The sequence below is a fragment of the Ictidomys tridecemlineatus genome, chromosome 2 (assembly GCF_052094955.1).
Source record: "Ictidomys tridecemlineatus isolate mIctTri1 chromosome 2, mIctTri1.hap1, whole genome shotgun sequence".
In the NCBI taxonomy this organism is placed as follows: Eukaryota; Metazoa; Chordata; class Mammalia; order Rodentia; family Sciuridae; genus Ictidomys; species Ictidomys tridecemlineatus.
Window position 1 is genome coordinate 145,376,755 of NC_135478.1, and position 24,807 is coordinate 145,401,561.

At 46.0% G+C, this 24,807-nt stretch overlaps 1 protein-coding gene and 1 pseudogene across 1 annotated transcript in view; both read right to left on the minus strand.

Moving 5' to 3' along the window:
* The window catches only part of Mturn (maturin, neural progenitor differentiation regulator homolog), a 28,971-nt gene extending 7,941 nt beyond the window's left edge, over positions 1-21,030 (minus strand). Inside the window, exons 1-2 of the mRNA XM_078039906.1 lie at positions 20,605-21,030; positions 10,463-10,585 (exon numbers count right to left, since the gene is read on the minus strand). Of these exons, the coding sequence (XP_077896032.1) occupies positions 10,463-10,585; positions 20,605-20,766 (285 nt within the window). The 5' untranslated portion in view covers positions 20,767-21,030. The remainder of the gene's footprint in view (positions 1-10,462; positions 10,586-20,604) is intronic.
* On the minus strand, positions 11,152-11,332 carry LOC120892130 (U2 spliceosomal RNA; annotated as a pseudogene).
* Positions 21,031-24,807: the final 3,777 nt, after the last annotated feature.

Here is a 24,807-nt window from a genome sequence, read left to right on the forward strand (position 1 = left end):
GAAAAGGGAAGCCCCTTTTTTCTTACTACTGTCTCACTTCTAGGTTTTAGTGGACGGAATAAAACAGTTGCCTCCAAAGAGAGAAAAGATGGCTGGTCACAATGAACACAGATGACCACTGTGTGCCAATGAGGTGGCCAAGTTTTATTTGAAGAGCTGCTTGATGATACAGAAAAGTGGAAGTGTCAGAGTGGTCACATCCCTAATAGCTGGTAAAATACCTTGTTGCCATGACCAGGAATTCCCGAGTCACCTAAACACCAAATGAAGATGCAGAAATTCAAAATAAATTAACTGTTCACTTCACTGAAGGGATGCCAGTAAATGAGAAATGGACAACGGGATCCTCTCACTTAACAGATGTGATTGGTAAGAGCTGCGTGGAGTCCTGGGTTCAGAATTCTGAGGCTCAGGGGGAAAGATTAAGGTCAGTTAGCAATGACTGTCATGGATAAGGAGGGTGCAGCTGAGCCTCCTTGTCCCAAATAGACATGCCATCCACCATTCTTCTTGCTAGGACACAGGTGATACATATTGACCCAAGCTGAAGAGCACTTAACGCTCTCCGGCTCATCAGTTTAGCACACCTTGTTGAAGAGGACCCAGCAAGCCAAGCATGAAGCCAGCTCTCTCCCCCTCCTCTTTCTAGCTTCCTACCTTAACCTTCAAAGCATATGATTTCAAAGCACACAGTCACAGGTCCTAGAGCACCAGCCACAAGGGAAGCCCTCCACTTCAGCAGGAAGCGTTTTGATTGTTCTTGGAAGAACTGCTCACCCCTTACATTTTGTGGGGGTTGAAGAAGAGAAGCCCATTCTTGATGGCTTTCTGGGTTGTTCAGGCATTTAGTGCAGGGGCTGCAGATCCACTGAGAGGCTGGGAGGGAAAAGACACTGGATCTGGAGTCCTGAAGCCAGGGCTCTTATTTGGTGGGGACATCTGCCAAGCCACTGCCTCTGCTGAGCCACAGCATCCTCCTCTGTGAATCGAGTCATGAATCATGACGCCTGCTCTAACTCACAGAGGAACAAATGATGGAGCTCAAAGACATGCAGGTGCGGTGGTCTGCAAACAGTCCAGCGTCATGAAAACACCCAGCCAGATTCTCCTGCTTCCCTTATGCTGGGCACAGTCAGCTCAGTTATTCAGGGAGTTCCTGCTGCCTCAGTAGACTGCTCCAGCCAGGCTTCTCTGCCTCTTTCCTGCTGTGCTGCTTTCTAGACCACCCCCCCTGCTGTGAATCAGCACTCTAGGAAGTAAAAAGTGGTGAACCTCAATCTGTGAGCCTTTTTGGTTTGATTCCAGGCTTGCATTCAGCATCCCACTGAAGGAGGGGATGTTTCATACTTCAATAATGGTGAATATTAACTCACTGTCTGCTAGATATGGTCTTGAGCAGCTTTACATATGCTGATTCCTTTGGTCCTCATAATAATCCTGTGGGGAGGTGCTATTGTCCTGAGGAGGTGCTATTATTATCCCCCTTTACAGGTAAGACCTGGAGAGGCTAAGTAACCTGCCAAACTCACCTGGTAATAGCAAAGCCAGGATCTAAACCCAGGTGATCTGACTACAGACATTCCACACCTAATCATCAGGCTACCCTGGAGATGCTAGTCAATGCTGTGCCTAATAGCTGGATGTTTTAGTGTTTTCTACTGAGAAATACATGTTTTTAAAATATGCAATGCCAGGCTGGGATGTGGCTCAGGTGTAGAGTACTTGCCTACCATGCATGAGGTCTTGGTTTCAATCTAGATGGGCAAAATATTCAAGCTGGGGCTAGGGTATGGCATAATGGTAGAACACTTGCCACAGCATATGAGAAGCCCTAGGTTTGATATCCAGCACCACAAAATAATAAAAAATAAAAAGAAGAGAAAATGTGCAATGCTGATGTCTACATTTATGTATACATATGCACAGTCTAAAATACCAGAATGAGAATTTGCCTAGAATTCTGAGAATATCATGCAGATATAATAATCTAGCATTCTCATCTGTCCCATTACCATCTATCGAAGCCAAATCTAAATTTAACTCCTGGATCCAAATCTTTCACAGCCAAGAAGAGCCAGATGTGGTGATGCACACCTGTAATCCCAGCAACCCAAGAGACTGAGGCAGGAGGATCACAAGTTCAAAGCCAGCCTCAGGAACTTAAGTGAGGCCCTAAGCAACTTAGTAGAACCCTGTCTCAAAATAAAAAATATAAAGGGCTGGGAATGTGCCTCCCTGGTTTACCACCCCACCCCAACCCCCTGCATAAAAAGACTGGGAACATAGTTCAGTGGTAAAGTGCCTCTGAGTTCAATCCCCAGTACAGAAGGAAGAGGAGGAAGGGGAGGAGGAGAAGCAGCAGCAATTTTAGAGTCAGGAGTACACCCTGGTGGGTCCTTCCTCTTATTGTGCCCATGCCTTCTGGAAAAGGAGACAGGTGAAAAAAGCTGAAGTGCTGGTATATTTACATTATTCCTGACAGTTATAATCACATATCCCCCCCTTTGTTTTCTGAGTAAGCTGGGAAATAACAAATTTCTGCTCCTTCTGGCAGGAACCATGGCATTTCCAGAGCCCTGCTGCCCACAGGCTCCCTGGGAGCAACCTCCCATCCCACAGAACCGCAGGCCCCCGATCCCAGCAGGCTGTGTGTGAGTGGGATGCTGCCAATGCTGAGAATTAAAGTCCTAAGACCCAGAAACACCAGTCACCTGTGGGTCTGACGAGAGGGCCTCAGGACAATGATATAATCTATCTGACACCACATTCAGCTGACATTTGGCATCACTCTGAAGAGGGCACTCTCTGTATACAGTGGCTAGAGTCTTTATCAGAGGGAAGGCGGTGCCTCTGCCTTGGACAGCAGTCTATCAGTGAGGCCTCTAGTGCATACATTAGGTGCCCGGGGCCTTCATGAAGAGTTCCCTTATGCTGCTTCCAGAGGCTCCCCTCAGCATTTCTTGAACTTTACTGGGCAGGTAATGCACCCAGAAATCTACCTAAAATGCAGTGGGTCTCAGGTGGGACCTAATTCTGCATTTTGAAGAAGCTCCCAGGTAATGAAGATACTTTTAGTGCAGTAGCTACTCTGAGTAGTGAGATGCTGAAGCATTTGGGTAACCTGACACTACTGATCTTAGTGATCCATGATGTTTGGTACCATCGTGATTCCAAGAAACCCATGATTGAATCCTGATCGGTTTTTTTTTTTTTTTTTAGTACTGGGGATTGAACCCAGAGGCACTTAACCACTGAGCCACACCCTAGCCCTTTTTTATACTCTATTTAGAGATAGGGTCTTGCTGGGTTGTGGAGGCTGGCTTTGAACTCACAATCCTCCTGCTTCAGACTCCTAGGCTGCTGTATTACAGACATACACCACCACGCCCCGTTCAGTCTCCTTGATACCAGGAAAAAAAGAGACAGGCAGCAAGACAGGATGTAGGAGCCAAATGGGCAAAAGAGGTAGATGTCTCTTACTTCTAGGGGCCATTTTCCTTTTAAAAAAACAATAAGGGTTTGAATGTTTCTGACACGAGCAGAAAACAAAAGCCATGATAAAATTAAATTTACCAACACTCAATACTATTTCTTCAACCCATTAAGTGTACAGAATCTTTTCTCATGGGACTTTGGGACCCACTGGGGCAGCTCCACACAGGTGGCTTCCTTCTCTTCTCAGGCTGTTATTCAGACAATAGGAGCAGAAGCAAGAATTAAACTATTTTGGGCCACAAAAATTTTTTCTGTTGGGAGTCACCCCTAAGTCGTCAGCCATTAGTGGCCACATGAAAATATCAATCTTGCTCATGTCAGTGAGCTGGAATTAGGGGATTTTTTTCTGACAGAAGCATCTTTGTTTCTTGAGAGAAGAAACAGAGTCGCACTGCAACCTCAGGCAAAAGGACCTGAGTCGCTTGGAGGGAGAAATCAAAGGCACCACAGGATCTGATGCCAGGTGGGACCGTCAGAGAGGCATCAACCAGAGCAGCACACTGCACTGCAACAGGCACAGGCTCCGGGGGACCCTGAGGTCTACAGGGCAGAAAGGGAAGGAAGACAACCCTCTAGGAAAGAGCAGTCCCTTGCTACAAATTGGCAAGGATTTGCAAGGGCAAAGATGAGATTGAGTTATGCAGTAAAGTTGGAAATAGTAGGCTATCTCTTCTCTCATTTATTCAGAGTCAGTCTGTCAATCATCACAAAATAAAAAGATACAAAAACATTGAGGAAAAAAAATGAATGGCACAATCACCATTATTGAGATCCATAATCACTGTTTCATTATCCAGCTCAATCCCATGACGGCAGCTACTGTCATCTGAGGGTCACTTAATGCAGGGCTCCAAGAATGGACTTGCAATTTGCCAGTTATTGGTTGAGTTTTTGAAGCCATTTATGGGGAGTAGTGCCTGCCACGGGATGGCAACAACTCCTGAATGTCACTGTCATTTCCATCCATGTACCACTGGGATATGATGGGCCATATGAAGAGAAAATGAATCACACCTCTGAGCCCCTGGAGTGGAATAGGATGTGGGCCACTCTGGGAAGGAAGATGGTCAGCTGAATCCAGTGAGCATTCCCTAACACCAACCGTGAGGAAGAAACTGAAACCAACCTCAGCAGGGTGGCTGGACTGTGACAGTCCTCTGTGTCCTCAGTCTGATTTCCTAACGCCCCACTGATCCACAAGACAGTGAAACAGGCACTGTCCCCATTTTAAAGATGAGAAACTAAAGTTGAGCAATCTCCAGGAGGCCACACAGCATGGGGGCAGGGTAGGGTAACTGATCCCACTCCCCAACCTGGGGACATTGCTAAGGACTTGAGTTGAGGAAGCCAAGATGGGCTCTTCCTGGACCTTCTCCTTGGCTAGACAGCTTTCTGCTCTGAGCATGTCTACAATGGAACCTTCTCATGAAACCACTTCCTGGCCCTGTGTGCCTCCACTGGCCCCCTGACTCTGACATTCCTAGTACTTCTAACACATCACAAGCAAATAGCTTTTAAAAAGTATAATGTATAACAAAGTATAAAGCATCCATGCATCTTTCCTGTAGCCTTAGCACCCAAAGCAGTGAGCCACATGGACTAGCTACTCAGAGTGTTTATTCTGCCCAAAATCAGTGTTGGTAAACTTTGTCTTACTTTTAAAAATCCCTTGCCCTAACCAGATGCTTCTGTCAAGCTTGTGATGAAATTAATTAGCAAATTGTTTTCTTTCTATACCAAAAATCTAAGCCTCCCACCAAAGTTTTCAGTAAGTCCTGATCACCTCTCACAGTATTTTGCCTCATGTCTTCACCTCATCCACATCAATTCTAACATTTATTTAGTGCTTATCACGTATGATGCTCTATAAAACTACCCCAGCAAAATGTGCTGTTTAATCTTCCCAGAATCCCTAAGGTAACTATTATCATTAGCTTACTCAGTTTACCAATGAAAAACTGAGAAACAGAAGAGAATATAAGTAACTTGTGGAAAGATGCCCAGTCAACAAGTGATCCAGGATTCAAACCCAAGTGGCTTGAGTCGGGTGTGATGGCACATGCCTATAATCCCAGTGGTTTAGGAGGCTGAGGCAGGAGGATCATAAGTTCAAAGCCAGCCTCAGCAACTTAGTGAGGCTCTAAGCAACTCAGTGAGACCCTCTCTCTAAATAAAATACAAAAAAGTGTTGGGAATGTGGCTCAGTGGTTGAGTGCCCCTGGGTTCAGTCCCTCATAGCAAAAACAACAAACTAAAACAAACCCAAGTGGCCTCTCCACTGAGCTTGACTTCTTCATCACTGTAGGATCCAGATCCCACATAACTGGGCTAAGAAACCACAAACAACACCCTATGTAGTATCTGCTCACAAAAATCCTGTTAGAAATATTTCCCCTAAAGAACCCACAGAGTAGAATAAACTTGTCCAGTGTAGCATCTAGCAGCATGCCTGGGCCAAAATCAATGTCCTACCCTGTACCACGGGGTTTCCCTCTGTTTATAGCTGTTTCTCCTAGCCAGCACCCTGAGGGCAAGAACTAGCCATTTTGTGCCCTGCCCTGCACCCTTCCCAGCAGGACTTTGCAAGGCAGACTGATACATTCTGTTGAAAATGTGATGAAGTAGAAGAAAAACAAGGAGTAAGATGGCTAAAAAGAAAAAAATATATAATTTTTTTTCTTTCTTTTAAAAATTTAACAACAGCTTTCTTGAGGGAGGAGGAACTCTGTGTCACTGATTGTTTCAGCATGGGGAAGGCAAGGCAAAGGAGGGGCGCAGGTGTATAGACCCTGAAGTGTGGATGTCATCACACACAGAGCCCCAGGTGGCATGGCCTTGGCAGGATGTTTCTCAGCACTCAGCTCTTATGCCCATGGACACAGGGTGCCCAAGGTCAAGTGAATGTGCCTGGCAGGGGGCCCTACAGGCAGCTGAGGACTGTCGACCATCAGGTATTTCTCTCTCTGGAGAGACTGCACAGGGAAGGGGCTGGTGATGGGGTGACTGTGGAAGACAGGGATTTGAAGGCCTGGATCAGCTGTTCTAAGATGCAGGTGAAGAAATTCCTGCTGGGGACACTCCACTGCAAAGCGGCAGCAGCCACTGCATGAGCTGATTCAATCACTACAAAGTTTAAGGGAAATGATGCACTGGTCTCACTGCTCCACAGCCCTGTAGCCCTGGGGTAGGTGCTTCTTCACCAAGTACTTTCAACTCTGGCCACAGCAGCAAAGCCTCCTGTCTGCCTGCTAAACCCAAATCTCCCTTTTCATTGAGCAAACATAAGCAGCACCTCTAGGAAGAAGTGCACTACTCAGTGGAGAGGGAGAGGGCCCAAGTTTCCCCACTCATCTCCACAGTCCTTTACTGGGGCTGGCAATACTCTTTTTCATCCAATCTGGTACACATTCTGCCTGGGAGACATCACAGCCCAAAGGCACACAAACTGCTCTTCCCCATCCTGCAAAGAAGCCTCTCACTGGCCTTTCCTGGAGGAGCAGAGACCAGCCAAGGTGGTTCCCTAAGCGTAACCTTTCCTAAAGGAAGAGGCTCTTTGCCCGCTCAAGGCCTTTCCACCTGGGGAGTGACACCCCTGCTCACAATGTAAAGCTCCACATTGTTAATGGAACCTGGAAGCCCAGTATCATGGAAGTGGATCTGTCTCCATGATACACACAGCTCAAACCGAAAGAAAAATACTCAACCAATCTGACTGCTTTCAGCTACACATCTGGATTTTTTGGACTGCAGAATTTTCCTCCATTCACATATGACTGCCAGAATGCAGCCAGACTTAGTAAAGAAAAACAGCAAAACAAATTCTAGCTGGCCCTTACTTCTCCAGGTCAGTCAGTTCCGCAGCTGCTTTGCTCTCCAGCATAGAGGACATCTGTGTAAAGAAAACTGGGTGGCAGGCTAATGAACCAACACCCCCAAAGGAATCAGCTGCAGAGTGGACACTCCTTGCTAATAGGCACTTTGTTCCAGTTGAGATTTGCAGGATTCATTTTTCCTCCTATACTGGAGATCAAATTGGGGTGCTCTACCACTAAGCTATAACCCCAGTCTTTTTTATTTTTTATTTTGAGACAGGGTTTTGCTGAGTTGCCTAGGCTGGCCTCAAACTTCGTGATCCTCCTGCCCCAACCTCTTGAATAGCTGAAATTACAGACTGTACCACTGCACACGGTGAGGAATTGATTTTTTTAAAAATTTTGCCTAACTTGATATATCTACTTAGATGCCAGTAGGTATTTCAAACATCGATATGTCCAAAAGTGAGCTCTGACAGGATCACACCCCAACTTTTCCTCCTACAGCTCGCCCCATCTCAATGACTGTGCAGGTCCCTTCAGTGCTCAGGCAAGAAACTCGGGCGTCATCCTGGTCTCTCTTTTTCTCACATCCCACTTCCAATTCACCAACAAGTCTAGCTGGGACTACTTTCAAGGTGTCCCCAGAATCTGAGCTCTCTACTCCACCTCTGCTGTGTGGTGCCACATCAGGTCTGCCTGGAGGACATGACCGGCCTCCCTGTGGGTCCCTTCTTTCACCTCTGACAGCTTAATCTCAACAGTCCTTGGAGCAGCCTCTCAAAATCTGAAGTCAGATCACATCCCCCTTCTTCTTGAACCCCTGTAATGGCTTCTAACATCCTTGGGCATCTGCAAGGTCCTGTGTTCCCTGGACTCAACTCACTCTGTCCCGCCTCCCCTCCCCTTCGGCCAGGCTGGTGACTCCTGTCCCTGAAATACAGGTGCTTGCCACCCAAGGCCTGCGGACCTGCTGCTTTCTCTTCCTGTGCTGCTATTCCCCTGGATTTCCTCATGGCTCTCTCCTGACTTAGCTTTTACTCCAGTGTTACCCTCTCAGTGAAGATTTCCTTGTTCTCCCTCATCAAACACCTCAGGATTCCTAACATTTCTTAGCCCCATCCATGATTTCTTTCTTTCCTTCCTGGCACCTATTACTGACACATTATATATAAACTTGTTCATCTTGTCCTCCCAGTCCAGAGCGCGAGCTCTGTGAGATCCAAGATGTTCACCCACTCCGTCCAAGTGCTGGGACCAGAGCAGTACGTGGTGCCAAGTGAAGTCAGATCACATCCCCTTCTCAAGAAATGTTTATTGGGTGACTGAAAGCAGGACAGACCAGTACTTTTAACCCAAACACCCATTTTGAATGAGCCAAACTGGCTTACAAAATTAACAAACAAAAAATGAGCTGATTCGACGATGAATGATACAAACCAGAGAATGTGACCAAAGCCACTGAAATTCCACTCCTTACAGTGGTGACCTAAGAGATGGGCCCCAGCTGTTCCATTGAGAACAAGTAAAATATGAAAAAAAATCATATTTAATATGGAAAACATGTTCTAGAGAGATATGCCTGACACAAAGAGCTGCTTTTGTCCTGTAGGCTTCTGCTGACCTGGAAGAAGCAGCTAGAAACTTTACTGCACTCTCAGCCTATTCTAGGAGATGGTGGACCAAAGTCAAAGCATAGAGTCTTCCAAAAAAAACAGACATGATGCCCTGATCCCACTCCAAGCTGAGACCTCCAAAGCCTAACACTTCCAGGATGAGGATGAGCTAGGAGAGACCAGTCCTGCAGGCTGAGTGTTCTCACCTGGGGCACTCACAGAACTACAAGCCTCAAACTGTCAAAAGTGGTCTCAGACTGACAGGGCCCTGAGTCCTGAAGGAGCTAACAAAACTCTTTCTGGAGGAAGGTAATCTTAAGCCACAATTTACTCCTATATATAAACTTTTTTTTCTTTTTTCTTTTTGGTATCAAGGATTAAATCCAGGGGTGCCATCCCCAGCCCTTTTTTATATTTTATTTAGAGACAGGGTCTCACTGAGTTGCATAGCGCCTCACTTTTGCTAAGGCTGGCTCTGAACTTGCGATCCTCCTGCCTCAGCCTCCAAGCCACTGGGATTACAGATGTGCACCACCATGCCTGACCTACATAAACTTTCAAATATACTAAATGGCACATAGAGATGATCCAACACACAGAGAAACAAGACACCAAGGAGTAGGACCAGGCAGCAAAAGGGGAAAAAAGAAAGAAAGATGCCAAACAGACTTAGAAATAAATCTCGAGACACTGGAATGTTAGACACAGGCTATTATGCAACCAAGCTACTGTGTTCAAAGAACTAAAAGCCAGAAATTACAGTGGAGAAGCAGATCATATTAAAAACAATTCAAAAAATAAATAGAAATTCGACAGCAAATACCATTGAATATGTAGAATGTTTACAGCAGACAGGGAATTGAACTTGGGGGGGAACATCATGACGTTGGTCATCTGACCTTAACTTCCAATAAAGACAGGGAAATAGGGAATGTTGAAAGCGGGGGTAAGCATTCATTTTACATGTTTATCTGCTGGCAGGAAAACAGCCTGTCAGCAGCCACAGAAGGATGGATTCTGAAATCCCAAGAGAGGGAGGGGAAAAGCAAGCTCTGCACAAGAGACTTGGTAAAAAGGGAAAGGAATAGAACCAGGATCCAATTTCATCCCCATCTGCACCCACAAACATGGAAGTATAACATTTATATGCTTTCTGGCAAACCCTCAGTACAGACCCCAACATTTAAACAAAACCTCCCAACTGCTTCCAGGCTTGTGGGTTTGAAGTCTACTGGCGGAGAATAGGAACACTCCACTGTCTCACATAGAATCTGTCTGCTCTCCTCCCTATCAGGGATTCTCAACTCAAGTGATGCTAGAAATAACCATCACCCCTGCAACAAGCAGCTGTGTCACATCCCGTCCCCTCCCCCTCCCCCACAGCCTCCCCACACTGGCTGCTATCTTTACGCCACAGGACAGACAAGAGAAAAACAATTAGTCAGCCTGGGTTTTGCCCACTTTCCCCACCACCTATATTATTCAAAACACAATGACTGCAGAAAACAAGCTAGCTTTAGAGGCCAAGCAGGTACCTACAGGTCTGAAGGACTTGAAGACTTTTTCCAAGACTTCATGGAGTGTCTTCTTGCCGCAGGAGGAGATGTAATCCTGCGCTAGCTGCAAGAAAGGCAGGCAGTCCTCGCTCTCGCTCCACACGTGCTGCGTGCCCCCATGAGGGCAAGGAGAAAACAAAGACACACAGGTCATTATCCTCGGGGTGAATCACAGACTGCCATGCAGATTTTTTTTTTTTAATTACATGAACCTGAAGACCGCTCTAGTGCACAGTGAAATCCATATGTTCATTCTGGATTTGTTTGCCTGGAAGGGGGTCAGAAAATCTCTAATCCACAGAAGCCCCAAGCTCTGGTTCCTGCTCTCACCTGTTCTGTTCCCCATCTGCTCACAGGTAGCAAAGAGGTCAGGGGGGTAGACATTCCTCATTTGTGATTTCCACAGCTCACCTGCTCCAGCAGGCTAAGGGTGGTTTTAAGATAGTAGGAGAAGCCAGAGCCTTTGCCTTCAAACTCCTTAACTTTGCCTTCAGCTATGGCTGAAGGATTAATTAAGCATAGCTCATAATCCGAACTTGGAACAAGATGTTCCTTACCCAGATCAGCCTGCGAGTGGGGGTGGTGGTAAATTTACTTTTTTTAAATGAAATGAACTCGAGAGAGCACAAAAAGTCCACAGGAAGTCAAAGGTTTGGGAAACAAAGGTTTGCTAAAAGCTGACCACCCTGAACATGCTCTTAGAGAGCACTGCACCCATGCGTCACCAAGCAAGGTAACACATGCAGAGAGGAAATGGGTTTTATTTTATTCCTAAGGCTCGTTAAAGTTTTCCTTCACATGAGCACATCTTAAGGTACTACACTTGATCTTAGCCAAAAGGCCGAGAAGCGATAAGCATATCTTAAGGTGAGGCAAACCTCTCCCCAAACTGTGCAAGACTCTGGACTAAGCCCAAGAAGCAGGTTGGAGAATCTGAATGCAGAAGCCCCAGCTCTGCATATCTGAGGAAGACTCTCTGGTAACAGGCTTCCAGGATAACAAGGAGTCTGTCAAGTACAAGGATCTGTTTCAATGACAGGTTCAACACTGATAAAACTGCATGAGGCCAAGGAGAAGGCTGGATATTTGGTGGACTGGAACAAGTCACAGGGGCTAGGCCACAGGGAATGAGATCTTTCTGGAGAAATGGCCAATGTCAGGTACACAATCGCCCCCCTTCTATTCATACAAATGATTATACACAATCGCCCCCCTTCTATTCATACAAATGATTAAAGAATCACCCTAGAAAGTTATGCTTGACACTCAATAAACACATTTCATTGCCTTCCTTCTCACTGCAGGATTTCCAAGAACTAGATCTGCACACTTCAAATGCTCCCAGATCCAAGTGAGGATAACTAGGTGCTAACGTGCCATTTTCATACCCCAATTATCTGTGTTTCGCAGTTGTAAAGGTCCATTTCCAACACCCGCTGCTCGAATTCCAGCAGACTTCCAGAGCTTCCTCCTCAACCTAATAAAGACAACAGCCAGGCCCTGTAGCTTAAGAGAACAGCTTAAATGTTCTTCCCTATTAATTAGAGACCCTTAATGCTGTCAAGCCACTGAAATGTCACTTATGTAATAGTCTCTTACATTGTACGAAAGTCTGGTAGTACAAAGCACTTTTATATCCATTACCTATATCACTTGATTCTTAATTAACGGAGATTCAGCAAGAACATCAGCAAGAACTTACTCTATTAAGTTCTGCTCAGCATTCATTTCACCCTCAAATCTGTAAAGTTCCAGCTAATTTCAAATTAGAACCCAACCTGGAACTGAGATTAAAATCTAGCAACTCACAATTTGAAGCCTACCATCTCTAGACTTAGTGTCAAGGTTAGAAAGTGAAAAGTTGAAATTTTATTAAGTGCTTGGCACAGTGCCAGGCTGGTACACAGTGTGTATCTGAGTAAGAACCTTCTTTCCACCTTTGCATCTGCAGGAGGATGGGGGAGAAACAACTTGTTGGACTTGCTGCCTTCCACATAGCTAAGGTGACTCAATGAATAAACCAGATACCTGGTGTGACTTTACCCTGAATTCAGAAGTAGGTGGATCTATGAAAAACTGGTATACATACTTTTTTGTGAAAGTGCATTTGGGCTTAAAAGTACAAAGTCAACAGAAAACCTTATAACTTAACAGAATTACAATGTATCCACTACCTCCTAGCCATCAGTTTATTCAGATAAGTGTTTGCAGTCACCTCTAACCTCACGAAGAGATTGTTCATGCTGCAATGTCCATTACTCTCCTTTTGGAGTCATTCACTTATTCATACAAATGTTAGAGAAGGAAGACCTAAAACCCACCAAAGGGCCTTGTGCCCAATTTCCTTTATTTAGCTCTCTACTTCTCCCTGGAATCCCAGTTTTGTGGATTAAAACAAATAATCAAAAAAAATTTAATTGAATCTCTCTAACAACATGAGAAAGTAAGGGACACAGGGTTTAGAACTACACAAATCTAGGTGGACATGGCCACTTAAAAGACACCTCCATTTGCTGACTGCTCATTGTATTATATCCACTGCATCTCAGAACAAAAAATATTTCACTTTATTTAAGCTGTTTCTTTCCAAAACTAATGAAGGCTGGTGGCAAAGAGTCATAGGATACAAGACAAGCTGAACTGAAAAATAAGTCTGCAGTCAGGGGGAAAAAGGACAAAGGTAAAATAAGCTAGAACTAAGAGTGAGAAGAGGACAAACAGAGGAAGATGTGCGGGCCTGGCCACTTGTTACAGATGGGACACAGAGCTGGTGCTAACGCTTTTTCTAAGCAGTCCAGGCAAAGAAAGAAAAATCACCTCCAACCAGTGTCCCCAGAGAAGACACTCAGGCACTTCAGGACAATCAACAGACAAAGGTTTGAGGGCAGAGGGTTATTTTCTCAGAAAAATAGAGGGGTTCCACATTAAAACCAAGGAAGGCAGAGAGAATGCTTGGGGGCAAGGCTGGTGGCCCTGAGAACAGATTTGGTGGTCTAGTCTAATAGAAAGACAAATAGGTGGGCAAAGACTCAGAGTGCTGGGGCCACAAGGCATGGCCATAGTAACTCCAACTGGGAAAATATTTTAAGCATATAACCCAACACCCATCTTTGATTTCAATTCCCAAGAAATTCCAGTGCCAGGCTGGTACACAGTGTTGTATGCTGCTGTTCTGGGTCACAATTTGAGAACCAGGCAAAGAGCAGAACTTTAGCTAATCCTATTTAGAGTCATAACGTGGGAGTAGTGGTACATTTAAAATCTTTCTGGAAGACCTCAAGCAATGCCATTATTGACTACAACCAATTCCAAATCTCATATTGGGGTGAGCTTTAGTGAAGTGGCATTCACTGTTCCCACAATAAGAGGCCCATATTAGTACAGGCAATCTGTGTCCCTTCTTTCTGTTAAGGTGGGAAGGAGTTTATTATAAAAGCTCACCCAGCTAAGAAAATAAAACCATGCCACCTATAAATAAGCAAATGAACACCTTTTCCTTTTCTACATTGTAGATGAGAATACCTAGTTTGTCAAAAAATGGTATTAAATCATTAAGGTAATTTGATCCTTCTTGTTTTGTGTATAAGCTGTATGTTCCTACTATTCTAAGTCCTGGTGGGCATGCTGCTGGGCCTCTGGGTGCTTAAGCTAGTAGTGGTTTGTGGGTGTTAAGAACAAATACATTTCTACTCTCTGGACAGTTATCTGAGTCAGGGTCCTTGCTATCGGCCTCTCTCATTGTAGTGTAGTTGGTCTTTTTATCCACAATTCTGTATGTGTGGCTCCACATCCATGTAGAATATCAGGAGAAAACTGTGTCTATACTATATATGTGAAAACTTTTTTCCTGACATTATTCCCTAAACAAATAGAGTATATATAACACTTATAATGTATCTTATATTGTATTACACATTATAAGTCTATAGAAGAGAGTGTGTAGGTTGTATAAAAACACTACATTATTTATATAAAGAAACTTGAGCATCCTCAGATTTTGGTATCCAAGATAGGACCTGGAACCGGTCCATTAAGGAAACCAAAGGTCAACTGAACAGATGTGTGAGTTTTCTGCCATTCTAAGTCCATTCTGAATTGGTGCAGCTTAATCCGGAACTGATTTCTGTCCATAGGACAGCTGAACATAAAAGCCACAAACCACCCAACGTGATCAGATGTATCTAAGTAGAGCCTGCTCTTTGTGTCAACCATTGACCCATTTTACCACAGGCCAAACTGAGGCTCAGAAGGGTTAACTTGCCTGTGGTTATACCAGGAGCAAGGGGGAGAGCCAAATATCAAGCACATGTACTTTCAACTGTACTTTGCAAAATGTTTAACTGAGACTCTGTCATCCATTTGTAAGTCAAGGAAGATGATTATATTCACAGGGGGGTTCTAAAGATGACAGGAATCACCTGTATACTGCCTTTCATTTAGCAGAAACCTAGTAAATTCTTATTACCACCTATTTAGATTCATATTAACATAAGTTGATTCTCTTAGGTTTACCATTCCACAAACACAAATCACCTATCTTTTCTCAGAAGTGGCCTCTCTGTATGGACAATGCACGGCCCCTGCGGAATGTCACATGATGGCAAGCACCTTCGCATCACTACTCACATAAATCCTCATGGTGATTATGCAATGCAGGTATGCCTGACCCAGTCTGATAAATGAAGAAATTGAGGGTAGCTCTGAAGTAGAAGGGGAAGTCTTCTCTTTCCTATATACCACCACATAAACATGATGTGATCTCCTTTAAGTTTTATAAGTTATATTTTCTCTCTCCCAAATGAAAAGGTTGTTATTTAATCAACTAACTAGTTGAGAAGAGAGACATGCGTAGACCACAAAGGGGGGAAATATACATATATACAATAAGCAAACACACATATATAAAGTCAGATCACACAGTCCTTCCATACAAAATCTTTTTAATCATGACAATGGTTATCTTTGCTTTTGAATTGAGGGAGGATTAAACTACCCAGAATTTTGAATCCAAGCATGTTTATGATGAGCTGACAGAGGGGTGGGTCAATAAAGGAAATGGCTCCTCTCTCCTGTAATCATGAGCATCCAAGCCTGGAGTGGGAGATCGGAGGAAGGAAGAAGCCCAGCTGTGCTCCCAGGAAGGGATACATATGTGGTCACTCTGTGGGTAGGGCACTTGAGGGGCTGCCAACACTCCACCCACTCCTCACCTTCTGAGTTGCAGAGGAATGGGCACACCGGCCTGCCCGTGAGCTCTCGCCAGGGCCCAGGGGCCCTTGCTGTCACACCTGTAAACTTCGGCAGGGTGGCCTGGCCCTGGACTCCCTCCACAAAAGAAACTGGAGGGGTTTTGGTTTGGGGGCTTTCTTTGCGAAGCTGGGGACCTAACCAAGGGTCTCATGCAGGCTGGGCTGGCATGGCACCACTGAGCTGCAGCCCCACCGCTTTTTTATCCAAGGTACTACCCATTCACAGGGAGGGGTCCCAGTCAGGGAGGCAGTCTGGAAAGGAACAACATGGTTGGGATGGCCTGTGAAGTGAGAGGGAAAGAGTGCACAAGGGACCCAGGAGCCATCAAAGTGAAGGGACAATCAAAATAGGTCCTTGCTCGTGGCTCTGAGCTACTGACGTGATCCTGCCTACAGCCACTCTACCTGGTGACAGAACAGGGATCTGGGCTGGGCTTCAGTCCTGCCTCTGTCACTTCTTAGCAGTGTACTTCTTAGCTCTGTGGTGAGTACCTTACACTCACCAAGCCTCAGTTTACTCAACCGTAGGCAGTAATAATATCTACCTACCTCAAGGGATTTTTGTGAGGCCCAGGAACAAGTCACCCTTCAACTGCAACTGGATTGGATGCTCTGGATTGAATGGTCCAAGAGGAGGTGAGAGAGGCACCAAGAGACACACTATGGAGGGGCTAGAGTCTATCACTCTCGTGATGCTATGTATTCAACCTGAGGCTACAGTCCAGGTCATTCTACTACTCTTTAACCATGGGTAAGTCAATAAACCTCCCTATACCTCAGTTTCCCCATCTGTAAAACAGGGATAATTATACAGAATACCTGTGACACCTTAAGATTCAATAAATTCAAATATGCAAAGTGTCTGGAACAGTGTCAGATACATAGTAAATTGAACATAAGTGGTGCACTGCTGCCTCTTTGAAGTCTGATTCTTGAAATCTAACCTCTGTCTTCTACACTAGACTGTCACTTATCCACTCTTTTCCCCTTTTTTCCAGTCCTGGCAATTGAATCCAAGGGTGCTTTACCACTGATCTACATTCTTTTTTATTATTTATTTTGAGACAGAGTCTCATCAAGTTGCCCAGACTGGACTTAAACTTGCAATCATGACCTCAGATTCCCAAGTAGCTGGGATTAAAGGTGTGGGCAACCAGGCCCAACTCATTCATTCATTCTTACAAATGTGTGTTGAGCATATACCAATTATCTGACACTGTTCCAGGTACTGTGATACAGTGATGAATAAGATAAACAAGGTCTCTGCTCCAGGAACTTGCAGTCTAGTGGAGAACACAGAAAACAAAAAGAGGATATCCAGCCTAATGAGTGCAGATAAGAACAAAAAACATAAAATGAAGGAGGAGAGGTCAGGAAGGCTTCTCCCAGGCCTGCATGCCATAAAGAGCCAGTCATGTAAAGATCTGGGACAAGGATGTTCTAGGCAAGGAGAACAGCAAGGGCAAAGGCCTCGGGGCAGGAAAGAGCTTGGCATGAGTGAGGCCAGAGAGATCAGTATAGTAGAAACACATAAGCAAGGAGAAGAATGATCCAAGAGGAGGTGAGAGAGGCACCAAAAGACACTTTATGTAGGGGCTGGAGGCCTGGGTGAGGTCTTGGGTTTTTATTGCCAAAGGGAAGGGAAGTCAGTTTAGGTGAGGTGGGGAGTGGGTGGTGGCGGTGGGTGGTGACATCACCAACACCACCACTATTTATATTTATACAGGATCCAGATAATATTTTAAATAGCTTTGGAGTGACAGCTGGCTAGAGACTGGCTTGGCATGGGGGCAGGTACTACAAGCATGCAGACAAGTTAGGAGATAAGATGAAAAATGATAGTGGCTGAGGCTACTGCAATAGTATGAGAGTATAGAAAAACAGGTGGACACTGCATGCCTTTTGAATGCAATTCTGGCAGAATTTTAGTGAGTTAGATTCAGAGAGTTGTAGAGTGAGGTTAAAGACCTCCTTTAGATTTTTGGCTCCAGGAACTAGATGGACAGTAGAATTTATAGAGCTAACAGCACAATGGGCTACCAGTATTGAGCACTTGTGCTTTCTCAGCCTACTTGTGCTCTTTGGAGAATAAGCCAGGAACTACATTCTCAAGCAACCCTGAAGATACTACTAAAACCTTGACCCCCCCTTGAAGCACCAATCCCAAGTAACCTTGCTAGGGAGGTTACAGATGTTGAAGCTGTGGCATAGAGGGCATAACCCTAACCCTAACCCCAGGGCACACGGGGCTGGGATGTCTGACCCCAAAGTCTGTGCTAACCATTGTGCTACACTGCTTCTTAGCTAGGTAAACTGGTCCCAGGAGCATGAGGGCTATTTGTATGCTAGACAGCTATGGTCCAGCAAAGAATAAGCCCTCAATAATTGGTTAAATAAAACAAATATTGTGAAAATACCTTGTAAATTGAGAGATGGCTATGTAAATACGTTAACAAATCTTTCAAATAACAGGGATTCCACTCAACTCAAATTTCTACTAATGCTTAACATATTTTCCTGGGAAAAAAAGGAAAAGAACTAGGGTAGGACACTTATTAGAAGCAAACAGTAGTTGGACACACCTGGCCTCCAGGGGATTCAAGAAAAAATTTGGTTAAAAAAACTACTGCAGTTGGCATCTTGTCCATTATGGCTTCCAGAAACTTTTGAGAAAGTTACAGTCTACCTGAGGAATCGTTTTTTTTACTTCTCTCTTCTTATGTATCTTCCACCCCACCTTCTATCTTCTTTATCTATTCCATTTAAATTGTTAGTCAACATTTTCAATGTGGGTGGCCTCAGGAAAAGGGCCTAATACAAATAATGTTTCTGAATGATGATTTGACAACATTCCAGGCAAGAGAATAGACTTGTGCCTTCCTCAGTGTACTTGTGCTCTTTGGAGTCATTTCTGTGGTTTGTCCCCTGTAGTCTGGCTGTGTGGAACCCTCCCCATAAAATCCATGAACCATACCCAATTTCACACAGAAGGGGGGAGGAGGGGCACTGGAAAACTAAGGAAGTTGAGAGCTGGGAGAGACTCCTAATCACAACCTAACATTTTACAGTTAGTTGGATCTTGATTCCCTTTCCACCTATCCCTGGGGTTTTTGCATACTTTTCCAATGGAGTGAATCCCAGTACAGTTAACCTGTGCTTACATGTATTAATAGCTTACTTGCTCTTCAAAAGAACCCTGTGAAAGCCCACTTTACAGTTGAGAAAACTGAGGTTCTTAAAAAAAGAAAGACAAGCTCTAAACTCTGGAAAACAGGTCTCTGAATCCCAAATTTGTACAGCCCTTGCTTAAGAGAGACTGTCAAGGTGTTCTACCTACATGACTATCAGGGCACTGATATTATTACGCTCATTTTGTGGATATATGGAAACTGGGCTCAGGGAAGGGCGTCTGATAATAGCCGCACAGGGAGCACTCAAAACTGGCTGTCACCCAAAGCCACCTCTCTTCCATGGTGACGCAAAACGGGGCTCAGGTGGGTTCCTCCCCTCAGTGAGGTGGGGATGGTGGGAGGGGCGTGCATTATCCGCTAGGCTTGCACCAGACTTCACCTCTCCGGGTCCAAAAAAGGCACTCTAGCTCTCTTTCGCGAACTTCCCGGCGGCTGACTGGGGCGCGCGGCAGTAAAAGCCACAGCCCAAGCTTTGTCTCGCCCCACCTGAGGAGCCTGCGCCAGGCCGCGCCTCTGCGCCGCCCCATCCGTCGGCAGGGACAGCAGCAGCGCCAGCTCCAGGCTCAGGCCGGCGACCACACGGTAACCCGCGTCCACAGCCGCCTCCATCTTACATTTGGGGACCATATTTATTCCCCGCGCTTACAAACACTTCATGGAACGCCATCCTCGCTTGGTCTCCACGCCCTTCCACTGCAACTTCCCTGCCCTCTGCATCCTCTTCCTAAACTGTCAGTGCCAAGATCCCAAGTGGGCTCAGGATGCGAAGTCGAAGGTATAGACACCGCAGGTTCAGGTCCAGGTCGCTCCTAGCCAAGGGTGTAGGGGATTCCCCTTCCCCTGGAAAAGCCAAAGGGGTTTCGGCATGGCCGCAGCCGCCTCCGGACCCACAGAATCCGCCCCGGTCACACGCACCTCGCTGGAGGCTCAAAGAGGAGCAATGGAAGCACGGGGAAAAGGGGGATAGGCGTGCCCGAGTGCGTGTACGTGTGTATGTGTGTGTGTGTGTGTGTGTGTGTGTGTGTGTCTGTGTATTGGGATGTATGCGCACGCGCGCGTGCGTTTTTAAGATCCAGGGTGTAATTCCGCAAAGAAGGTCCAGGAGATCGGGCATCGTTAATGTGGACAGAGGCTTTGTGTCCAAACAGGCAGCACAGGGAATAACAGGGAGGGGATTGAGGGTTCTCCCGAACCCGGCAATTGGTGGAGTTGTGTCTGCGCACTGGGAGGGGAACGGGATTCCTTACCCGGACGGGACGCCCGGGTGTAGGAAGCTCCGGACTTCGGATTCTTCAAGAGGGACCTAGTGCCCCAGCCCGGGTCCGTGCGTTGAGGCTGACATCCCCAGGATGTTCGAAGCCAAACACAGCCCATCAGCAGTGGGGTCGCGTTCTTAAAATAGCGCCCGCCGGGGATAAGGGGTGGACTCCGGAAAACGCCACACCTCCCGCCCCAGCCCCGCTCCCCGGATCCTACGGGCGCCCAGCCCGACACCCACCCGCCCCACCCGGGGCGCTGACACCGCTGCGCCTGGCCCCGGGGCTTCCCCTACCCAGCTGGGAGCAGCGGGTGCGCCGCGGCCAGCGGGTTACGCCTCCCCACCGCGCGGAAGCTCCGGCGCAGCTACGCGGCCGCAGCGTCCACAGTCCCACCCGCTCCAGCGGTCCCTCCCCCCAGGCGCTCACAAAATTGTCGCCGCAGCCGTTGTCCGGACACAGCACGTAGAAGGAGACGCCGGGGTCGGCGTAGAAATCCATCCTGCGCTCGGTCTCCTCCGTGGCGATGAGCTCGAAGGGCGTGTTGGAGCACCATTTCTCCGCAACGTCGGCCAGCTGCTGGAAATCCATCGTGGCCCGCCGCGCCCGCCGCCGCTCCCTCCGCCTCGGCGCTCGCCGCCCGCCCCGCTCCCTCCGCCTCCCGCCGCCGCCCTCCTCGCTCCTCGGCGCCCTCCTCCCGGACGGGCAGCACGGCGCGACGCTCCGCTAGGCGCGGGTCCGGGGCGGCGGCGGGCCGGGCAGGCGGACTCCCTGCGGGTCCCTGGGCTCGCGCCGACGGGGACTGTTTACATGCGGTGTGTAACGGGGGCGGGCGGCGGCCGCGGACGGCGCGGCGCCGCGCCCGCGGCTCCTCCTCCGCCCCGCCTACCCCCGCCTCTTTCGGGCCGCCGGCGAGGCTGGCGCGGCCGGGGTGCGGGGCGCCTGGCGGGGCGGCGGGTGACTCCGCGGGCCGGCGGTTCTTCTCCCCCGCCCCCCTACCCCTTTATTTTTAAACGAACCGGAGCATCCCGGGGCCCTCGCCAGTGCGGGGCCGCCCCGGCCCGTGACGTCATGGACCTTGGCCAATCCCCGCGCCGCGGCCCGCGAGCCGGGTGACATCACAGCGCGGGCCCGGCCTCGGCGGCTCGGCGGCTTGGGGGACAGCGGGCGACGTCCTGGCACTCCGTTAGCGTTCGGTGGAGTTAGAAAGTCGGGGAAGGGTTTTTTCCGACTGCGATTTAAATGCCACGGCGCCCACAGAAGTGCAGATAACTTGAACCTTGTCTGAGGCAAATTGTGGAGGAGCTGAGAAAAATCTAAGGGAAACGGAGCTTTTCCTTTTGCAAAGACTAAAGTTCTGTCTTTAATGTAAAGGACTGTCTTCCGTTAATGCGTTTACCAGACATGAATATGAATGTCTATTTGGAAATGAAGGGTTTTTTTGCGTTTTATATTTCTTAGGAATAAGTCTCATAAGTCTAGCTTTAGTATTATTCTGCTTGCATTCATATTGCATAACCTAAAATGGTCAACTCCTGGGTTGGAAGAAGAGAAAGCACAGGGCCCAGCGACTGTACCTGTTGAATGCTCCCTGGCTGCCCAGGATCCGACAGACATTGCTGGATTACAGAAAAATGAGTCCTCACGCACAGAACTGAATGACTACCAGCAGAGAGACGTTAAATAACGTTCATTCTACAAACTTTCAATCAGCGTTTATCCTTGAAGTGTGTCCTGTAGTGTGCATCGCCACTCAATGAACTGATAAATCAGCCAAGGGGCATTCAAGACATTATGAACCCACTGAACACACCTTGTACTCAATGGGCTAGACTTGATTCCGGAAAATAGTCTGCTTTGTATATTTATAGAGTAGGAATTTTTCCCTTGAACCTCCCCCCATCCCCCATGTTTAAATTAAAACTATGTTTCGGTAGCAAAACACTTCATATCTAAACCGTTAGAAACTCTAATTACTTTTTTGGAAGAGAAAGAGGGTAGGGCAGTGATGAGCACAAAGGCATCGGAGGCATTGCATCTTTTCTGATCTTTTTCCTGCTGGGAGCTGTCCTGTTTTAGTTAGCTTTTCATTGTTGTGACCGAAATACTTGACAAGAACAATTTGGAAGAAGAAAAGTTTATTTTGGCTCGAAGTTTCCCAGGTTCAGTCCATGGTGGGCTGACTCCACAGTTCAGGACCCCAGGCAATGCAGAACATCAAGGTGAAAGGGTGTGGAGTAAGAAAGGAGCTCAGAACATGGCAACCAGGAAGCAGAGAGAGAACTCTGCTCACTTGGGACAAAATATAAACCCCAAAGGCACATCCCTAGTGACCTACCTCCTCCAACCACACCCTACTGCCTACAGTTATTGTTCAATTAATTCAAATGGGTGGATTAATCCACCGATTAGGTTATAATTCTTGGCATTGTTTCACACATGAACGTTTGGGACACCTCATATTTAAACCATAGCCTGTCCTTAACTAGAACTTCATGTTCCCTGGAACAATTTTCTGGCCTTGACTGTCTTCCTTTAAAACAATATAGCTCCGTCACTGAGTATGGAGCATCTACTGGGTACCAAACCAAGATGCACAAGGCCCAGTTTTTGGCCATGGAGGAATTTCCTGACTGAAAACTAGACAGGATTCTAAGATGACTCCCAAGATCCCTGTCCCTCCTGGTATGCACACACACATTTTCCCAATTATTCAGTCAAACAATAGTTTTGGTGCTGCTCTGAAGAATATTGCAGATGCAATTAAACTCAAATCAATTGACCTTAAAATGGGAGATTATCCTTGGCAGGCCTGGCCTAATTAGGTGATCCCTTGAAAGATACTGGGCTCTTCCTGGAGAGAAATTCAAAGCACCAAGTGGCTTCATCACCTCATGAGAGGTTTTCTACTGATGGCTTTGGAGATGGAGGGACCAGAGAGCAGTGTCTAGGTGCTGAAAGCAGAGAGCAGTGCTCACAGCCAGCAGGGTCACAGAGACTTCGGTCCTATCATACAAGGGACTAAATTCTGTTAATGTCTCGAGTGAGCTTAAGTAGATTTCCCCCCACAGTCTCCAAACAAGAACTGAGTCTGACAGGGTGGATTAATTAATTAATCGGTGGATTAATCCACCCATATGAATTAATCGGACAATAACTGTAGGCAGTAGGGTGTGGTTGGAGAAGGTAGGTCTCTAGGGATGTGCTAAAGGTTCACCTAGTTAGCAGAGAACCCAGTTATGTCACAGCTGTGATGGGGCTTTGGACTTTCAGACCAGTAAGACAATAAATGGCGCGTGTTGTTTTAGGCTTCTAAGTTTGCTTAAATTTCTCCTGTAATCCTAAGAAACTAAAACATGGGACAATGAAGGATACAGGGACATGAGTGAAAAAAAATTTGTTATACTGTTATACAGTTGCAGGATGATTAATTTTCATTCTTTCAAACTTTAATACAGAAGTGGCAACAACCCTAACTATACAGTATTAATAATGACCAACAATATATATATAGCTACTATTAAAAGGCAAAACTTAATTTTTACTCAACAATATTGAGAAAATTTGTCTTTTTGGAATGTAAAGACTGCCTGAATAAAAGCTGCCAAGTACTAGATTTGAGGATATCAACATTTAAGTAAATTTATATGATTCAAGCATAACTTCTGAGCCACATCTCTAGTCCTTTTTTAAAAAAATTTTTATTTTGAGAAAGTGTCTGGCTAAGTTGCTGAGACTGGCTTCAAACTTGTGAGCTTCCTGCCTCAGCCTCCTGAGATGCTAGGATGACAGGCATATCCCACTGTGCCTAGCAGTTCATCTGATTTTTGCATTTAACAATGTAACTAATTTTATCAATAGGATGGGTTGATAATCAACCTGATTATAATGCTAAATAGCAAATAATTTTTCACTTTTTAATTTACAATTTGATTTTTATTCTATATTTTTATTGGCACATTATAATTATACATCATAGTGGGATTTTTGTTACAGATTCATATATGCACATGAAAGAACAATATGATTTGATCAATGTAGTTCCCGAGTATTTCCCCTTTCTCTCTCTCCCTTCCTCCCCTGGTCCTTTTCCTCTAGACTACTGGTCTCCCTTCTGGTTTCATGAAACTGCCTCCCATCTTTCTTTCCCTTTTTCCTTTCTAGTTTCTGCATATGAGAGAAAACACACAATTTTTTACTTTTTGAGTTTGGCTTATTTCACTTAACATAATGTTCTCAAGTTGCATCTATTTTCCTGCAAATGATATAATTTCATTCTTCTCTATGGCTGAATAAAACTCCATTGTGTAGATGTACCACATTTTCTTTATCCATTTATCTGTTGACAAACATCTAGGTTGTTTCCTTAACTTGGCTATGGTGGGTTGTGCTGATATAAACATGGGTATGCATGTAGCATTACAGTGTGATGTCTTTAATTCTTTAGGATAAATACTGAGGAGTGGTGTAGCTGGGTCATAAGATGTTTCCATTCCTAGTCTTTCGAGGAATCTCCTTTATGATTTCCATTGTGATTGTACAAATTCACACTCCAAGCAATAATGTAAAGTGTTCCTTTTCCTCTACATCCTCTCCTGCATTTATTATTCTTTGTATTCTTGATGACCACCA